Raw genomic sequence first — 20337 nt, 5'->3', positions numbered from 1 at the left:
ACCACCATCTGAAGAGCCGGCAGCAAAGCATTTCCTGGCCTATTTGCAATCAATTTCCTCTCACACCTCCACATATTCCTTAATATAGCATCTTCAGATTCTCAAGGTCAAGAGAGTCATTAATATGTCTCTTGTTTTAATACAGCCAAGAAGTTACATAAAAGTCTATTCCAGTCACTGTTTCTATCCAAGGAAGGCCCAGATATGCCACTGGTATATGCTGCATAGAACATGCTTTTTTCTTCTTGTTTTTGATGTAATCTCTTTTAGCCTCTGAAACATTTGATTCCGGACATCTGGACTTCTAAAATCTTTCATTGTGGCATCACTCACACTTTGGAACTCCCTGCCAATTGACATCAAGCAGGTTCCTTCATTGTACTCTTTTTCCTTGCCCACTAAAAAACACTTTGGTTTAGGCAAGCCTGCCCAGACCTGTAGCATGTTGACATGCATTTTAATCCATTTTTAGCTTATTGAAGGTTTTAAACAACTGTTTTTACAGACAAACACTTTGAGGTTGTTTTTACAATCAAGCAAATTTTTATGAAATATATTAATAATCCCTTGTTTAAATTTAATAGCTGGATTACTTATCCTCTCCACCTCCCTCAGGGGCCTAAAATCTTAAAACTTTGACACCCAACAGAAATATTTACAGTGGTACCTCGGGTTACATACACTTCAGGTTACATACTCCGCTAACCCAGAAATAGTGCTTCAGGTTAAGAACAGTTTCAGGTTAAGTACGGACCTCCGGAACGAATTAAGTACTTAACCCGAGGTACCACTGTAATCAATCAAGTTTATGAGGCAACTAAATGCAGACTACAGCCAAGGAGGGGGGTAACCATAAAAAAACTTGCCAAATAGTACAATACAAAAGTATATTCACAGAAAAAAGAAACTTAAACCATTGTCCTCATAATGCTATTCTAAGTTGGGACATTTCACAACCAATCTAGACAAACACAAGACTTAGCTCTCCTTTTCAGCAAAAAAAATTTTTCCTGTATTACGGTACTTTAAGCGGCCACAGGTTCTAAAATCTTCACGCATTCCCCCCCTGGAATTTCATACAGACTACAGTATTAATCAATCATCTTCGATCACCCGGCTTCCACAAATACAGAAGACTTGTTCTCTAGCAATATTATTCTACCTGCCTCCCCTTCCAGAAAGTTAGCTCCTGTTGTCTGAAAACACAAAGGAAAGGGCGTCTCAGACATAGTTTCTTCCCCATGCTTGTGTTTTTAAGACAGGAAAACTGAAGGGGTGGGGATCTACAGGTCTCGACTGCTTCAATATCCAGCCTTTTTAATCATTATTATGCAATATAATATTGCTACAGGCGGGAAGCTAACAGGAACACTGCTTTTCTAGTAGGCATGTCCCCAGCAAACTTCTCAAAAGCACCACCTGAATTCCTAAAAAAAAGGGGGGTGCGCACAAAGCTGCTTCTGTCCCGGCAGAGGAAGGAAGCCAATGAAAAACTCTCAGCCTCAAAAACTAGGGCAGTTACAAACAGATAGAGAGGGTGGGTGGGTGTAACTTTAGAAAAGAACTCTGCAATGCTAGCTCTCTTTTGAGGAAAACTTCTCTTAGCAACAAGAGAGCTCAAAGAAAAGATGTAAAATAATGGGTGCATGTGGAAGTACCACAGCTAAGGCAAATTCCCAATCTTCTTGCAATCGTTTTGAGGGCAAATACAGGAGGAGGTGTCCCAAAGGCTCACATACAACAGCATAGAAATGGGTTGAGATTTTTGGGTTCAAATTTGGGATGGGAGGCCATTATTATAACCACTGTTTACATACCATTGTTACAACAGCGAGAAAATCATAAGAATATAAGGTAAAGGTAAAGGACTCCTGGACAGTTAAGTCCAGTCAAAGGCGACTATGGGGTTGCGGCGCTCATCTTGCTTCAGGCCGAGGGAAGTGGCGTTTGTCCACAGACAGCTTTCTGGGTCATGTGGCCAGCGTGACTAAACCGCTTCTGGTGCAACAGAACACTGTGATGGAAACACTGTTTATCTTCCCGCTGCAGCAGTGCCTGTTTATCTACTTGCACTGGTGTGCTTTCGAACTGCTAGGTTGGCAGGAGCTGGGACAGAGCTGTGGGATGTGGATGGTGCTGTGGTCTAAACCACTGAGCCTCTTAGGTTTGCTGATCAGAAGGTCGGCGGTTTGAATCCCTGCAACGGGGTGAGCTCCTGTTGCTCTGTCATAAGAATGTAAGATCCCTGCTGGATCAGGCCAATGGCCCGTCTACTCATAGAATCATGGAAACATGGAATTGCAGAGTTGGAAGAGACTCCAGGGATCATTTAGTCCAACTCCCTGCAATGCAGGAATCTCAACTAGACCATACATGACAGATGGCCATCCAACCTCTGCTTAAACACCTCCAAGAAATGAGAGTCCATCACCTCTCATGGGAGTCTGTTCCACTGATGAACAGCTCTTACTGTCAGAAAGTTCTTCCTGATATTTAGTTAAAATCTATTTCCTTGTCACTTGAAGCCATAGGTTTGGATCCTACCCTCCAGAGCAGGAGAAAATAAGCTTGCTCCATCTTCCACGTGACACCCTTTAGATATTTGAAGATGGCTATCATGTCTCCTCTCAGTCTCCTCATTTCCAGGCTAAACATACCCAACTCCCTCAACCATCTCTCATAAGGCTTAGTTTCCCGACCCTAAATCATCTCGGTTGCCCTCCTCTGCAAACAACTCATATTTCCCACCCTTCCTCCCAAAGGAGTCTAGGGTAGCAGACACAGCAATGATAACACATTAAAAATAACCTGAAAATAGTTTTTAAACATTATCTCAAACCATTGGCCTTAGGGTTGCCATACCTTTCAGCCATCAAAATCAGGAATGTTTTAAAATTTCTCCCAAAAGTCAATACAGAGGGAGACAGGTGCACCTCACAAAGGAGGGCATTCCACAAATGGGGAGCCACCACTGAAAAGTCAATCATGGGTCAATGCCAACCTAGCAGCCCCCAGTGATAGCACCAAGAACAAGGCCTCCACCTGCCAATTGTTGGGTGCCCTTTTAGGTACTGGGTGCCAAGCCATTTAGAGCTGTATATCTTGACCTTTGGTCCATGGACCTTTAGGTGGTCTGTGAACTGGGAGCAAAAAAGAAAAAAGAAAAGAAAACAGATATTATTTTACCAATGGAATATAATTGCACTGATGGAAAATTTATTGTGTATGTGTTGATGTGCATTCTTCTGGGAAGAGGGTTGAAAGCTTTCATCAGACAGCCCCCCCCCAAAAGTTAAGAACCATTGCAATTTGCTGGTATATTCCACAGGCATTTTAGTTTTAAGCTTGATTTTATAGTTTTGACTGATTTTTTACCTTTTCTGCACCATGTTTCTTGTACACAGTTTATAGATTATTGACACTAAGTGGCAGATAAGTATTTTAAATAAAGAAATAAGTAGTATTAACACCCTGAATTGAGATCCTTAGTTCACTTTCAGGATGGCGGCACATGTCTAGCAGGTGCATTCTGCACTGGCAGGAGGCCCCCGCCCCCCCATCTTCAAGGGCAACCCTGCAGACAGTGCATTACGGTAGTCCAATTTAACTAATTTAAACTCCTGACTCTGGCTGGGGACCCTGATATACAATGGAAGGAAAGGAGGGACCTCAATGGTAAAGGTAAAGGGACCCCTGACCATTAGGTCCAGTCGTGGCTGACTCTGGGGTTGTGGCACTCATCTCGCTTTATTGGCCGAGGGAGCTGGCATACAGATTCCGGGTCATGTGGCCAGCATGACTAAGCCGCTTCTGGAGAACCAGAGCAGCGCACGGAAACATCGTTTACCTTCCTGCTGGAGCGATATCTATTTATCTACTTGCACTTTGACGTGCTTTCGAACTGCTAGGTTGGCAGGAGCAGGGACCAAGCAACGGGAGCTCACCCCATTGCGGGGATTCGAACTGCCGACCTTCTGATCAGCAAGTCCTAGGCTCTGTGGTTTAACCCACAGCACCACCCGCAATGGTACCATACATTTAAAGCACTATCATGTCACTTTAAAACAGCTTTCTTCCCAAAGAATTCTGGGATCTGTAGTTGGTTACGGGTACTGAGAGTGATTAGGAGACCCCCTACTGCCCTCACAGAGCTACAATTCTCAGGATGGTTTAACACATAGCTGTCAACCTTCCCGTTTTTTGCGGGAAATTCCCTTATTTCAGTGCCGTTTCCCGCTGCTATCCCAGATTGTTCAATATCCCATAGACTGTCTCCGGGACAGGTGAGGCTGCTGATCCCTTATTTTCAAATCGGAAAGTTGACAGCTATGGTTTAACAATTAATCCCCCTTTCTAGGGAGCCCCGCACACTGCAGCTCTAGCATGTGTGTGTGATTCCACTGCTTCCTGGGAAGATGCAGGAGATGTGCTGAAGCAGCAATGGGGTCGTAGCATGAAAGCAGGCTGCACAAGAGCAGGGCACATTTGGAGAGTGACGCAAGACGACAGCTAGCCAGGTAGGCAGTGCCTCCTTATGAATTATAGAAGTGCAAAGTCACCACGTCCTACAAGCTTCCTGTCCAAGACCAGCGTTTGCATTTTAGTAGGAGACTGAACACAGGTGTATTCAAGGACAAGAGAGATAGGCAGAGGAGGGTACAAGGTGTTTATGGATGGAGCTGCAGCAGTGGGATGGAGCTGATGAAAACCATCACGTTCAGACACTGCTCCTCTGCACCAAGCCAGGAATTGTTTGCAATTAAGGCAGTCTGACGCAACTGGTGAAGTGAAGGAACTAGGGAACGCAGCTCAGCATCAGAGCATCTGCTTTGCATACAGAAGGTCCCTGGTTCAAGCCCCAGCAGCATTTCCAGGAAGGCCCAAGAAAAAGCTCCCCATCTTAAATCTTGAGGAGATGCTGCCAGTCAGTGTAGGTAATACTGAGCTACATGAGCCAGTGTTCTGACTCTGTAGAAGCAGCTTCCCGTAGGGTGCTCCAAATAACAACTGTTTATCTCCTGTACAGCATCCATGGGCTGTGGCATTTAACAAGTGTACAAGAGTACAGATCCCTGCCCCAAGGAGCTGACAATCTTAAAACTCAATTCAGGGGAAAGGAGCAGTGGAAGGGGCACAAGAGATGGAGGGAGGGGTAAACAGAGGAACGTAAGGATGCAAGAAGAGCCCTGCTGGATCAGGCCAACAGCCCACCTAGTCCAGCATCATGATCCTGCTCTCACAGTGACGAGCCAGATGCCCCAATGGGAAGGCTGCAAGGAAGACCTGAAAGTAACAACAACCCTTCCAGCAAGAAGAAAAGTATGTGGATCAAGCAAAAAGCATCTAGTACAATCAACCCACGTTATATGCAGCAAGCCATTCAGGTCATACACCACTGCACAATGTGTTTTTTGAGGGGGGAGGTGGAATCCCTCCTCTCCTGATGGGCATCTCTCAAGATGACCAGCTGCATCAGAAAAACAAAACTAAAAACTTTCTCACCACCCTGCTCGCATCTTCACAGGCATATCTCCACAAATCACCGACCAGGCTTTGAGGTTTGCAGAAAGGGAGAGCCACTTTTTGGTTGGCACCCACCCTCCCAACAGCTGTGGAATGTTCTCCCAAGTGAGGCCCGCCTGGTGCTGACCCAGACATCTTTCTGCTGCCAGGTTAAGACTTTCATCTTCCTCCAGGCATTTGACAGAATAGTAAAAGCTTGCTTGTCAATTGCCTAGGGAGATGCTTGCCTTGAATTAGATGGTTAGCTAAGAAAATAATATTTAAATGCTGAAGATTTATGCTTGCCTACCCATATCCAATTTTCTCAGAAGCTGGGCATTCTAGAATGCAGATTTGACAAGTGTTCTAAACTCCAGCAATTGTGACATTAAAGTCACCACTTTTACCCAGATAGCAAGGGAGAAAAAGGAGTTCTAAGCCACCCCTCCCAGCATGGACTCTCCCTGTGCCAAACCAAGCCACCCCTGCTTTGCATACTCAAGTGCTTTTGCCTGCGGAGGATGCACCTTTGAGGTTAAAGAATATGTAAATGATTGGTTGCACTACTGCCAAGTCAATGAAATGTATAAAGAGGATTTAAAGGAAAAAGGATTTGATGATAAAAAATCAAAATTTGAAATAGAAATATTAAACAATGAATGTAAAATAATGTCTAAAATGTATAAAATACTGTCAGAATGGCATTTGAAAGATGGGGAAGTGAAATTGCTAATGATACACTGGGCAAAAGACTTTGGATATAATATATAGTTTATAGAATGGGAAAGGTTGTGGAATGAAAGGATAAAATTTACAGCCTGTAATGCTTTGAAAGAGAATATTATGAAAATGATGTATAGATGGTATATTATACCAGTGAAGTTAGCTAAAATGTATAAGACAAATAATAAATGTTGGAAATGTTGAAAATGTGGCGGGAATGTAAGAAAGTAAAGAACTTCTGGGAAATTATATATAATGAGATGAAAAAGATGTTGAAATATACATTTTTTTAAAAACCAGACGAATTTTTACTTGGTATTATAGGCCAAGACATTAATAGACAAGATGTCAAACTGTTCTTATATGCAACAACAGCGGCAAGAGTATTGTTAGCCCAAAAATGGAAGCAAGAAGAACTTCCGACGAAAGAAGAATGGCAGACAAAATTAATGGACTATGCAAAATTGGACAAAATGACAGGAAGGATTTGAAACCTGTCGGACCAGAGATTTACAGAAGATTGGGAAAAGTATATGAATTATTTGAAGAGCAACTGTAATCAACAAATCATGCTAGTAGGACTACAAGAAGTTTTGTAAGGAGAAATATACAAAGTGTTACAAAGTAGAAAAAGACAGAGATATTGGTTATGAGTTTGAAATGTAATAGGGAAAATAATAAACGCATACTAAGAGATTAAATTGGAAAATTTTCAGACAGGACTGATGGAAGTCAAAAAAATTGAACAATATGTAAAAGTATGTTTAATTACTGTTGAAAATGATATGTTAAAAAACTAATAAAAATTTATATTAAAAAAAGAGAGAGAATGCGCCTTTGAACCCTGAAAATGCCTGGATGGGACAGAAGGAAATGTATGTAAAAACTGTACATAAGGCAACATTTACTTTTAGTATTCCAACCACTCTTGTTTATGGCCCACACACCATTATTGGCACACGGGTCCTGCATGGTTTCCCGCAAAGGAAGGCAGCCCTTGGGCTAAAGAGGGTTCCCCCCTCTCCTAGAACATTTCCCAGGATCTTCCTCCATAGACCAGGGTTTCAAGGAGGGCAAGCTGATATGGGGAGGGAAGGTAGCAACCCCAAATGCAGATCCACAACATTGGATCCTTATCTCAACATGCATTCAAAAACTGAGCAAGGAACTGGGTGGGGCAGATAAGAGGAAGAGGCATCAAATGACTTCATTTTTCTAACAAAATCTGTCTTCCATTAGATGTTAATCATACGCAGTAATTAACAAAGAAAGGGAGGGCAAAGCTTCTTAGCCACAGGGAACCTTTGGCTGTTTAAATCTCCAATGTAGTTTAACAGCAGCAACACACACACAAAAAGAGAGAGAGAGAGAGAGTCTGTGTGGCACCCCGGCAGAAATCTCCCCTTGCAAGGACCAAATACAGTTTCACATGAACTCCAAAGTTATGATTAGCTCAGTCACTTCTATTTTTATGATTGTAAATTGTTTTTAATTGTTTTTAATATTATGTTTTAATGTTCTAGAGGTGAAGGGTGGGTAATAAATAAGTAAATGAGTAATCTATTTGCCTGCTTTTCAAACATTAACACCACACAAAGCCAGAATCCTGCTGTCAAAACAAAACACTGTACAGCATTTTATTACAGTACTAGGATATCCATTAGGGGCTGTTGGTGGAAGAAAGCTGTAATTGGTTAATTAAAGTCAACATTTTAATTGAATAATGACTCCATTACTTCTAAAATGCAAGGGCTGGGACATCCCATGGGGAGACTCTGGTTGTGGCTGGGGGAGAAACAGAAAGACAGGATTGTTTTTGGAGAGGAGGTTGGGTTAGGCTGAAATGAAGAAACAGAGCCGCGGCAGAGCCCTAGAAAGACCATCTCTGCACCTTGCCTCTCCTGGGAGGGACACATATAGGCCACCAAAGAACCAGACCACAACTCCCACGAGCTCAACAGTGATGAACATTTTGTCAGCCCAATGGCCTCATTCCCTTCTGGTCAACCTTCCAGAGGCCACAGCCCATGGTATTCTGGGCCAGAGGCGAAAGTGAGTGGGATGACAAATGTGAATTTTTATCTTTGTACAGTACAGAACTTTCTACAAACACTCACACAACCCTCTATTTTCTCCATTCAGGCCACTAAGAGGCATGATCAGAGTTCAGGGACGTATTCCAGCCAGGCAAAAATACTCAAAAGAGGATGCAAAGTGGGTGTGGTCTGAGAAGAGGCAGTGTGGGGTAGGGAGAGTCCTGAGGGCTGCATTAGCCCCATGGGCCTCAGATTTTCTGGACCTGGAAAACCCCAACAGGCAGCAGCACTTGGAGGACCAAACTTCACACCCAGGAGGCTTGAAAGCAGGCAGGCCTCAACTTCCTGGAGGAGAAAACTTGAAACGCTACACAAACAAATGGACAGGAATGCTGGGGGCCTCAAGGCATGGGAAATACAAAGGAACGGAAACTGCATCAATCCCCTTTTCCATGCCTGGGCTTGGAAGCTGTTACACAACGAAGGGCACTCAGCTCTTCTCCTATTCCAATTCAAGTCATGCCTAAGCAGTAATGAGATGCAAGAACATTGTTTCCCCTTCTTCTGGCTTCACCCTCTCGCCTGGAGGCTTTTTCCATTTGGCTGCAGACCAGGCATTCCCCCCACCACCACCGTTGCTTTTTGCATTTCAAAATAATATTAATACTAATATTGCATTACCAAGTACATCGTCACCAGTGGAGCCCTTGGAAGAATGGGATGCAGGCTGCCGCTCTGTGCCCGGGTATACTGCTATCTGCACTTCAGCCCTTTGTACTGAAGATAGAGGCTGCCTCCGAGGGTCGAGTTCTGGGCGGGTGCTGAAGGGAGGCTTTTCCCAAGCGCCATGGGAGCTAATTCCTGAAAAAGAAGCACACAGTTTACTAAGGCACGCTGAGTGTGGCTAGGTTTTATGTCCAACCCAAAATACTTGACTAAGGAACCCAAAGGCTGATATCCCTACACAGCCACTCCCCACTTTCGACACACAAGGCGCATTTCATCCAGAAACCATCCCAGTACAGTGGTACCTCGGGTTAAGTACTTAATTTGTTCCAGAGGTCCATTCTTAACCTGAAACTGTTCCTAACCTGAGGTACCACATTAGTTAATGGGGCCTCCCGCTGCCGCTGCACGATTTCTGTTCTCATCTTGAAGCAAAGTTCTTAACCTGAGGTAATATTTCTGGGTTAGCGGAGTCTGCAACGTATATAACCTGAAGCCTGTGTAACCCGAGGTACCACTGTATTAGTAATAACCGTTTTTAGGATACAAAACATCTCAGTGACATTCATACTCCCAATGAGCCCCTTAAGAATAGGAAAAGAAAACAGCTAAATGAAATCAATGGCTGGTTTCAAGGATGGGGGACCTGTCTTAGCCTGAGGGTCACATTCCTGCATGCATTCTGGTGGTGGGAGGGGGCCGGGGGCAGAAGCAAGTATTGCAACAGCAGCAACTATTCAGGTATGCAGCATTCCAGCCATGCACTACTACGCACTTATCTCTTTTTGTCCATATCCAGGCAAGCAAAAGGTGCTACCACAGTTTGTGGGCACACTCCAGCCTGGCAAAAGCACATGAGGAGGATGCATAGCAGGACCAGTGAGGTGTGTGGTCTAGGGAGAGTCCCAAGAGCTAGACAGAGATCCCTGGAGGCCCACATTTCGCCCCTAGGCCTGCAAGGCTCCCTACCTCTGATAAGTACACATACAATGGAATGCATGGAATGCAAAAAGTGCAGAGAGCAATCACCTCTCTATAGTCTCACAATACAACTAGAACTTACATGCATCCAATGAAAACAAATATTGCTGGGGGGAAACTTGTATCAAGAGATGCACATAAAGTTGGAAATGCCTAAGATGAAGCCTGACAGCGCATCTGAAAACAAAGGAAGCTTTTCCTATTTGGAAGCTTTTCCTATTTGTGGCTTAGGGCCCTTGTATTTACGGGACTGCCTCTCCTGGTATGCCCCGCAGAGGACCTTAAGGTCCATGAATAACCATAGTTTAGAGGTCCCGGGCCCTAAGGAAGTCATACTATCCTCCACCAAGGCCAGGGCCTTTTCAGTGATGGCTCCGACCTAGTGGAATGCTCTGTCCCATGAGACGAGGGCCCTTCAGGATTTAACCTCCTTCTGTCGGGCCTGTAAGACAGAGCTATTCCGCCTGGCCTTTAATTTGAATTCAGCCTGATCTTTTATTTCCCTTCTCTTCCCTCCCTCTCCCCTTTTATGAAGATTACCTGCTCTGAGACCCCACAGCTAATTTTCCCCTGGCCTCCTCTCTGGCCCAAGTAGGACTAATTCAGCCAGCTAGCCCTGGGGATTATCTAATGCTTATTAGATGGATTTCCCCTAAATTGATTTCTGAACTTTGAATTTTATTGTTGCAGTGGTACCTCGGGTTACATACGTTTCAGGTTACAGACTCCACTAACTCAGAAATAGTACCTCAGGTTAAGAACTTTGCTTCAGGATGAGAACAGAAATCGTGCTCCGGTGGCGTGGCGCCAGCAGGAGGCCCCATTAGCTAAAGTGGTGCTTCAGGTTAAGAACAGTTTCAGCTTAAGAACAGACCTCCGGAACGAATTAAGTATGTAACCAGAGGTACCACTGTATTTGTGTTTTTATACTGTATTTTATGCTGTTTTTACAATTAAGTGTTTTAAATTTGTTGTTAGCTGCCCTGAGCCCGGTTTTTGAACCAGGAAGGGCGGGGTATAAATAAAAAATTATTTATTTATTTATTTGCTCACTCACTCATATGTAATTTTTTATTGAAGGTGTTCACTAACTGACGGAAAAGCAAACAATTACAAATGTACTTTAACTGAGTAACACCTCAGGATTTCCTAGTCAAGCCTTCTTCACCAGGGTGAGCCCTAAATCCCAAAGAAAACACAGTCTTCACCACAAAGAGAACTCCTCTGGTAATTTCACAACTGGGTGGTTCCCAGGATGGGGTGGGAAGGGCCTCAGGCATCAACACTTACACAGGTTTCATATTTAGTTACAGTTCTGAACTGGTTTGTAGCTACCGCTAAGGCCAAAGGGTATGCTTGGCAGCTCCAGGTGTGGCCATGACATTGTCATACCTCCTACAAGCCAGTGGGGCAAACTGGTGCATTGCAAGCTGTTGGGTGTCCAGATTTTTGAGACACTGCAATTCCCTTCCTCAACCCTTTGGGATGGACCAGGTTTCAAACCAAACACACTCTTGGTCCAGAGAATGCTCTCAGCAATAACTGGCATGACTTGGGCATCACTCTTTCAATTTTGGCTACTCATAAAACACCAAACCACCACCACCAAGTGTTTACAAGGCCTCTGTTTCAACTTCCACAACAGACATAACAACATAATAGATGGCTTCACAACCAGTAAAGTTCCAGCAATGGCCAAACAGATGCTTTCGGGAATTCCAGAGGCAAGGCATGAGGACAGTAACTGTTTCACAGGAACAGAGAAACCTACATTATACCAAGTCAAGGGATTATCTAGCTCAGCACTGTCTACCCTGGAGGTGGTTCTTCAGCATTTCGGGAAAGTATCTTTCCCATTCCTACCTGGAGATGCCTGGAACCAGGAACCTTCTGCATGCAAATAAGGTACTCTACCACAAGGGTGGCGCTGTGGGTTAAACCACAGAGCCTAGGGCTTGTTGATCAGTAGGTAGGTGGTTCGAATCCCTGCAATGGGGTGAGCTCCCGTTGCTCGGTCCCTGCTCCTGCCCACCTAGCAGTTCGAAAGCACGTCAAAGTGCAAGTAGATAAATAGGTACCACTCCAGCGGGAAGATAAACGGTGTTTCCGTGTGCTGCTCTGGTTCGCCCGAAGCGGCTTAGTCATGCTGGCCACATGACCCAGAAGCTGTACGCCGGCTCCCTCGGCCAATAAAGCGAGATGAGCACTGCAACCCCAGTCGGCCATAGCTGGACCTAATAGTCAGGGGTCCCTTTACCTTTATTTTACCATGCAACTACAGCCCATTGTTATCCCTTCAGAGGCATAACTTATCTGAAGAGAGAGGTTTCGCTGAGTAGACACTGAAAGGTATCTTCCTGCCTCCTTGCCATGTGACTTGTCTCGCTTTTAAGACATCTAGGCCAAGTGACCATTGCTGCATCTTGTGGCAGAAAAAGCCATAACTGAATTGTGTATCTTATGATGAATTACTTTGCAATCAACTGCCGATCCAACTTCACTGGGTGAGCCACAGCATAAAGCTGTAAGCCAGGGTTCGGAAACCAACAGTCCTCCAGACATCATGGGAGTCCAGCAGCCAACATGTCCAATATTCAGGGATGATGGAATTTGTCGCCCAGCAACATCAACACCTTGAATTTTGCTCCTGAACTAGTATACTTTCTCCACTTAGCTTATTTCTCCGTCCCAGCATGCAAAGTTGCTGAATACAGTATTAGTATATTTCACAGCAGTAAGGCTGCATAAGTATGATACATTTAAAACACAACAAGCATTTTATTTTCTGTTGCTTTCATTCCATTTGTGAATCACATCCTGTAAAGTAAAGGTAAAGGGACCCCTGACCATTAGGTCCAGTCGTGGACAACTCTGGTGTTGGGGTGCTCATCTCGTTTTACTGGCCAAGGGAACAGTCATTTGTCCGCAGACAGCTTCCGGGTCATGTGGCCAGCATGACTAAGCCACTTCTGGCAAACCAGAGCAGTGCACGGAAACACCGTTTACCTTCCTGCCAGAGCAGTACCTATTTATTTACTTGCACTTTGACGTGCTTCCAAACTGCTAGGTTGGCAGGAACAGGGTCCGCGCAACGGGAGCTCACCCCGTCGCAGGGATTCAAACCCCGACCTTCTGATCAGCAAGCCCTAGGCTCTGTGGTTTAGACCACAGCGCCGCCCGCGTCCCATCCTGTAAAGTATGTTGAAGCAATTTCACAATAAAAAGGGTACCCCCCCGACATTTTCAAGATTATTAAATAAGATCTTTGGTCACATCCACACTATAACTCTAAAAAACATGATTTCTCCCAAAGAATCCTGGGAGCTGTAGTTTGTTACGGGTGCTGGGAATTCTAGCTCTGTGGAGGGTAAACAGCAGCTTTCAGGATTCACTGGGGTGCATTAAATGTACAGAATATCATGTACAGTATACTGCTGAAATGATGACACACACACAATTTTGAAATCAAGTGGGCAGTAATTAAAGGAGGAGCCCCACCCTTTCCCCAAAAGTGATGCATTTCAGAATTAGGCAATGCAGAAGCTCTGCTCCATTTAAAAAAGAAATTCAGTCAAGCCATGATTTTGCACATCCCTGCCTTGAGGACACTGGCTAGTTTCCTGGAACCTTCACATTTGACAGTGTTCCCTTTACTTGCCCCAGGACTCCAAAAAGACATCACCTCAGATGACCTTGCTCTCTGTAAATGGAATAATCCCATAAACCTTAAAAGAGGCCACATTGCTGCTGTGGAAATTTGCACACCCTCTCGCTGTTGTTACAGCAACCTGCTATCCCCAATTACTGGAATGCCAGGACAATCATAAAACAGGCTCATGACAGTTTAAAGGGCTCTGAGGCATCCAGCAACAGAGATCACTCTGGAGGCTTGACTGCAAAAATCCCAATCAAGCAGCACCTAAAGCTAAACATTGCTCTCCAATGTCCCACACCCAAATATTTTCCTCCTCCAGCCCGGCCTTTTTCTTCCACTGACACCCTTTCTCCTGCCTCTTCCCGATACTCCTGCTTCCTTTCCAACAACCTACCTTCCCCACGGGTGCCAAAAAGTTTGCTTGCACACCCATTCTTTGAGCTATCTGAATGCAATAACACACACACACACACACAACTCTCTGCAACAGAATGCCACCCCTTTGTTTTCACTTCACAGGTCCCTGCCAGATGCCCCCCTTCCCCCCCACTTTACTCACATTGCATGGACTAGTAACACGATAACACCACCCACCCAGCTTCTCCAGCCCTTCTGTGACTTGCTCACAGCTTGACTCATCAGTGTTTCTTGCCAACCAGGCACTATTCCTTCCTTCACTTACTGTCTGCCACCCCTTAATTGCCAGGAACACAACTGTAGCAAAGGAGTCTCTGCTTCCTCTCCTTGCCCTTAATGCTTCCCCTGTCACCCCAAAAAATAAACAGTTACTGGGGCACATTCTCAGACTCAGCCCCTTTGACAACTCTCCTGCCCCTATTTACCCCCCCCTTGCCAGCCCCGTAAGTTGCAAGAACAGCTTAAGAAGAACTATCATCACTCACCTTCTCGCTTTTGAGATCCACTTTCAAAAACAGCACAAGAGATAAACACACACCCTAAATTTGTTCCCATCCATAATGCTTCAGTTTCCTTCTTTAGTGCCATCTCACAACCCCTCCACCACCATCTCTTATTCAACAAGTGCTAGAGGTGGGAGACAGCCAATAAATCCCGCCCTCCCCACTTGGAAAATAACCAATTAATTTGAGAACCTACAAAAAGGTGACTGTTTTCCATCTGCCAAGCCTTCGAAACCCTTCTCCACCTCCCCCACCCCTTCCAAATATCCCTTCCCCTCTATTTTCTGAATCATAAGCAAAGCTCCCTTTTTATAGACTGCTTTTATTTGCTCTCAATGCCCACAATAAACCTTCAATTGCTGCTAGTGTCCTGCATTCGTTTTAATTATTTACTGAATTTATGTTCCACCTTTTTTCTCCCCAGGAGCTCAAGGGGGCCTACACTGTCCTCCCCCTTTTCATATAATCCCTACAACAATCTTGTGAGGTAGGTTAGAGCTAAAAGGCAGTGACTGGTCCCAAGGACACACCCAGTGAGTTTCCTGATTGAGTGTACCCTGGTCTCCCAGGTCCTAGTCCAACACTGGCTGCCTTTGCAAGAATATTCTGCCATAGCAGATTTTGGGGTTGGCGGATTGGATAATTCCCTCTTCCTAACATCCCCCCTTCACTAGCTCTCCATGCCCACAACAAACCCAGTCTCAGATCTCTTCCACAACACATCTCCGGGGAAACCCACTCTTCCTAACTCCCCCCCCCCATTGTCACTCTCCCAACCTCTGCCACCCACTCCTCTGCAAGCCCCGGGTATGATTGTTGATGGCCATGTCACATCGATACCTCTTCCACGTCTTACCGGACTCTCGAATCACACCTACCATCCCAGCCCCCTAGAAATTCCTTTCATACACGTGCACATCCCCCCTTCCTTTCCTTACGGCCTTCCCTCTCAACTGAGGAATTGCCAGCCCTAAACTTTACACACCCACACACATACACCCACACACACCAACACCCACACGGGTCCTTCTGCAACCCAGGATTTTCCTAGGGGTTCCTAGATCTCTCTCCACTCCCCACGCTTGCAAAGCTCACAAGCTGAAGGCATGCATGCTCCTCTCCACCCTGCCGGGCACACATCTCTCGCCATCCTCGCTCACCCTCCTCTTCACTGACATAATACAAAACCAGGTTACTAAGTCCTCCAGGTACTAAGCCTACTCTCTTTCCCAGAGACCACCCCAATACTCAAAAGCAGCGACGGGCAGGGGATCCTTCTCCCAGCTCTGCATTGCCCAAGTTCCTCTCCTTCCCCTTTCACTGGCAGCAAGGTTACTGGTCCTGTAGGTTCCTGAGGCTGTCTTTTCCTGACGCCCCTCTCCACCTCAACAAAACCAGTGTAGGTTGGAAGTGGGGGTGGGAGAGAAGCCTCCTCCATTATGCCAATCAATAAATAAAAGTTGCTGGTCCCCGAGGTTTCTGAGGACGTCCTCTTTCCCAGACGCCCCTCTCCACCCCATTACTCTAAAGCAGCGTGTGGAGATGGGGAATTTTCCTCTCTATTTCCCGAGATCCACGTCCTTCCCCGACCCCCCGCCACTCACTAGCTAAAATACGGTTACTGGTCCTCCACCTCGATACTAAAAAGAAATACCAAACAAACCCACCCAGCGCGAGTGTGTGTGTGGAGGGGACATACCCGACGTCCCCGCTTCCCCATCAAAAAAAAGGGGGGGTTACTAGTCCTCAGTGTTCCGGACTCGCCTCGGCATTCCTCAACACCCTCGTATCTCTCATCAGATTCCCTGCCAGTCCACTTTCCCCCCAGGACGGGGCGGGAAACGCCAGCCCCTGACAGTGTCATTATTGCGACCCTTCGCACTCACCCGGCAGCAGCTTCCCGGCTCGGTCGCTTCGGGCTTTCTTTTGTTTGCCCCCCTCGCAGCCTCCTCACTGCACCACCGGGCTGCTCCACCCCGGAGCTGACCTCACCCGGCCGGCATGGGCATCCCCCGGCGGCGGCGGCAGAACCGGAAGTAAGCAGCCGCCGCGACTCTTGCTCCTCTCTTCCACTAGGCGGCGCCATCTCGAGAGGAGCCATCTTGGGAAGGGCAAGGCATTCCCCACGGAGCGAGAGGGAGAGGAAGCGAATGGAAAGCGCGAAAGATGCCTGGAGGTCATCTTGAGTATGGAGGGGGAAAGGAGCGCAAAGCTGCCATCTTGGTAAGGGAAGGTCGCTTTCCGCACGTACGTTTTTCTTTATTTCTTTCTTTTTAAAATATATATAATTAACACGTTGCGCCTCTCCGTATTTAAAGGGAGGGAAATCTCCAACTCATTATGTAAAAACGGCAATATTAATCCCCACATCCTGATGACAACGGGTACTAATGTGATGTTTTATAGTAGATTTATAAACCATATATACAATATTATATATAAAAAGCAACATATTGGGTTGCGTCCAAATAAATTCTCACAGTAGACCTGCTGAGATTAATGGAGCTAAATCAGCCATGCTCATCCATTTCAATGGCCCTACTCTGAATAGGACTAGCATTGCATGTTTGCTATTTATTTGTTGCATATCTATCCCACCTTTTCCTCCCCACCTCTGCAAAAGGTTCAAGGCGGCATCTATGCTTCTCTCCCCTCCCCACCCCCATTTTTTTTTAATCCATTACAACAACCTTGTGAGGTAGGTTAGGCTGAGAGGTGAGCAAAGGTGCCAAAGGTGAGCTTCCTGATGTTCTAAGAATTCTTGTTGTTGTTTAGTTGTTTAGTCGTGTCCGACTCTTCATGACCCCATGGACCAGAGCACGCCGGGCACTTCTGTCTTCCACTGCCTCCCGCAGTTTGGTCAAACTCATGCTGGTAGTTTCGAGAACAGTATCCAACCATCTTGTCCTCTGTCGTCCCCTTCTCCTTGTGCCCTCCATCTTTCCCAACATCAGGGTCTTTTCCAGGGAGTCTTCTCTTCTCGTGAGGTGGCCAAAATATTGGAGTCTCAGCTTCAGGATCTGCCCTTCCAGTGAGCACTCAGGGCTGATTTCCTTCAGAATGGATAGGTTTGATCTTCTTGCAGTCCATGGGACTCTCAAGAGTCTCCTCTAGCACCATAATTCAAAAGCATCAATTCTTCGATCAGCCTTCTTTATGGTCCAGCTCTCACTTCCATACATCACTACTGGGAAAACCATAGCTTTAACTATATGGACCTTTGTCGACAAGGTGATGTCTCTGCTTTTTAAGATGCTGCCTAGGTTTCATTGCTTTTATCCCAAGAAGCAGGAATCTTTTAATTTAATGATTGCTGTCACCATCTGCAATGATCATGGAATCCAAGAAAGTAAAATCTCTCACTGCCTCCATTTCTTCCCCTTCTATTTGCCAGGAGGTGATGGGACCAGTGGCCATGATCTTAGTCTTTTTGATGTTGACCATATTATGCGCTCTCCTCTTTCAGCCTCATTAAAAAAGTTCATTTATTCCTCCTCACTTTCTGCCATCAAGGTTGTGTCATCTGCATATCTGAGGTTGCTGATATTTCTCCCGGCAATCTTAATTCTGGCTTGGGATTCATCCAGTCCAGCCTTTCACATGATGAATTCTGCATATAAGTTAAATAAGCAGGGAGACAATATACAGCCTTGTCGTACTCCTTTCCCAATTTTGAACCAATCAGTTATTCCATATCTAGTTCTAACTGTATATTCTTGTCCCACATAGAGATTTCTCAGGAGACAATCAATGGGGATCAGGCACTCCCATTTCTTTAAGAACTTGCCATAGTTTGCTGTGGTCAACACAGTCAAATGCTTTTGCGTAGTCAATGAAGCAGAAGTATATATTTTTCTGGAACTCTCTTGCTTTCTCCATAATCCAACACATGTTTGCAATTTGCTCTCTGGTTCCTCTGCCCCTTCTAAATCCAGCTTGCACTTCTGGGAGTTCTCGGTCCATATACTGCTTAAGCCTGCCTTGTAGAATTTTAGGCATTACTTTGCTAGCGTGTGAAATGAGCGCAATTGTGCAGTAGTTGGAGCATTCTTTGGAATTGGGATGTAGACTGATCTTCTCCAATCCTCTGGCCACTACTGAGTTTTCTAAACTTGCTGGCATATTGAGTGTAGCACCTTAACAGCATCATCTTTTAAAATTTTAAATAGTTCAACTAGAATATCATCACTTCCACTGGCCATGTTATTAGCAGTGCTTTCTAAGGCCCATTTGACTTCACTCTCCAGGATGTCTGGCTCAAGGTCAGCAACCACACTACCTGGGGTGTACGAGACCTCCATATCTTTCTGGTATAATTCCTCTGTGTATTCTTGCCACCTCTTCTTGATGTCTTCTGCTTCTGTTAAGTCCTTTCCACTTTTGTCCTTTATTATCATAATCTTTGTACAAAATGTTCCTTTCATATCTCCAATTTTCTTGAACAGATCTCTGGTTTTTCCCATTCTGCTGTTTTCCTCTGTTTCTTTGCATTGCTCATTTAAGAAGGCCCTCTTGTCTCTCCTTGCTATTTTTTGGAAATCTGCATTCAATTTCCTGTATCTTTTACTATCTCCCTTGCATTTTGCTTGCCTTCTCTTCCCCGCTATTTGTAAGACGTCATTGGACAGCCACTTTGCTTTCTTGCATTTCCTTTTCATTGGGATGGTTTTCATTGTTGCCTCCTGTATAATGTTACCAGCCTTCATCCATAGTTCTTCAGGCACTCTGTCCACCAAATCTAAATCCTTAAACCTGTTCCTCACTTCCACTGTGTATTCATAAAGGATTTGATTTAGATTGTGTCTTACTGGCCCAGTGGCTTTTCCTACTTTCTTCAGTTTAAGCTGGAATTTTGCTATAAGAAGCTGATGATCTGAGCCACAGTCAGCTCCAGGTCTTGTTTTTGCTGACTGTATAGAGCTTCTCCATCTTTGGCTGCAGAGAATATAATCAATCTGATTTCAATGCTGCCCATCTGGTGATGTCCATGTGTAAAGTCATCTCTTGTGTTGTTGGAAAAGAGTGTTTGTGGTGACCAGCTTGTTCTCTTGACAGAACTTTATTAGCCTTTGCCCTGCGTTTTTAACTCCAAGGCCAAACTTGCCCATTTTTCCTTTTAACACTTGACTCCCTACTTTAGCATTCCTATCCTCTATAATGAGAACATCCTTCTTTGGTGTCATTTCTAGAAGGTATTGTAAGTCTTCATAGAAATGGTCAATTTCAGTTTCTTCAGCACTGGTAGTTGGTGCATAAACTTGGATTACTGTGATGTTAAAGGTCTGCCTTGGACTCCTATCGAGATCATTCTGTCATTTTTGAAATTGCATCCCAGTACAGCTTTTGCCACTCTTTTATTGACTATGAGGGCCACTCCATTTCTTTTACGGGATTCTTGCCCACAGTAGTAGATATAGTGGTCATCCAAACTGAATTTGCCCATTCCCGTCCATTTTAGTTCACTGATGCCCAGGATGTCAATATTCTTGCCATCTCATTTTTTACCACATCCAGGTTACCAAGGTTCATGGTTCTTACATTCCAGGTTCCTATGCAATATTTTTCTTTACATCATTGGACTTTCCTTTCGCTTCCAGGCATATCCACAACTGAGCGACCTTTCGGCTTTGGCCCAGCCGCTCCATCAGCTCTGAATCTACTTGTACTTGTCCTCCGCTCTTCCTCAGTAGCATGTTGAACACCTTCTGACCTGAGGGGCTCATCTTCCAGCGTCATAACTTTTATATGCCTGTTGTCTTTGTCCATGGAGTTTTCTTTGCAGGGATACTGGTGT

At 45.1% G+C, this 20337-nt stretch overlaps 2 protein-coding genes across 5 annotated transcripts in view; one reads left to right on the top strand and one right to left on the bottom strand.

Annotated features, from left to right (window-relative positions):
* LRRC8A (leucine rich repeat containing 8 VRAC subunit A) overlaps nt 1-16622 on the bottom strand; it is a 37744-nt gene extending 21122 nt beyond the window's left edge. For 2 of the 4 annotated variants that reach the window (XR_014003917.1, XM_081178711.1), the window contains exons 1-2: nt 16430-16622; nt 8943-9122 (exon numbers count right to left, since the gene is read on the bottom strand). The gene's annotated coding sequence lies outside the window, so the exon portion shown is untranslated. Of the gene's footprint in view, nt 1-5502; nt 6139-8942; nt 9123-14525; nt 14719-16429 lie in introns of those variants that run through there. The other 2 variants (XM_081178712.1, XM_081178713.1) reach the window with 2 other exon arrangements.
* LOC308578691 (uncharacterized protein) overlaps nt 15637-20337 on the top strand; it is a 37444-nt gene continuing 32743 nt past the window's right edge. Inside the window, exons 1-2 of the mRNA XM_081179163.1 lie at nt 15637-15734; nt 16620-16790. Coding sequence (XP_081035289.1) covers nt 15654-15734; nt 16620-16790 — 252 coding nt within the window. The 5' untranslated portion in view covers nt 15637-15653. The remainder of the gene's footprint in view (nt 15735-16619; nt 16791-20337) is intronic.

The sequence above is a fragment of the Podarcis bocagei genome, assembly GCF_964188305.1.
Source record: "Podarcis bocagei genome assembly, chromosome: Z".
Classification (NCBI taxonomy): domain Eukaryota; kingdom Metazoa; phylum Chordata; class Lepidosauria; order Squamata; family Lacertidae; genus Podarcis; species Podarcis bocagei.
Note: the sequence above shows the minus strand (reverse complement) of the source record. Positions and strands in the feature narration are given on the sequence as shown.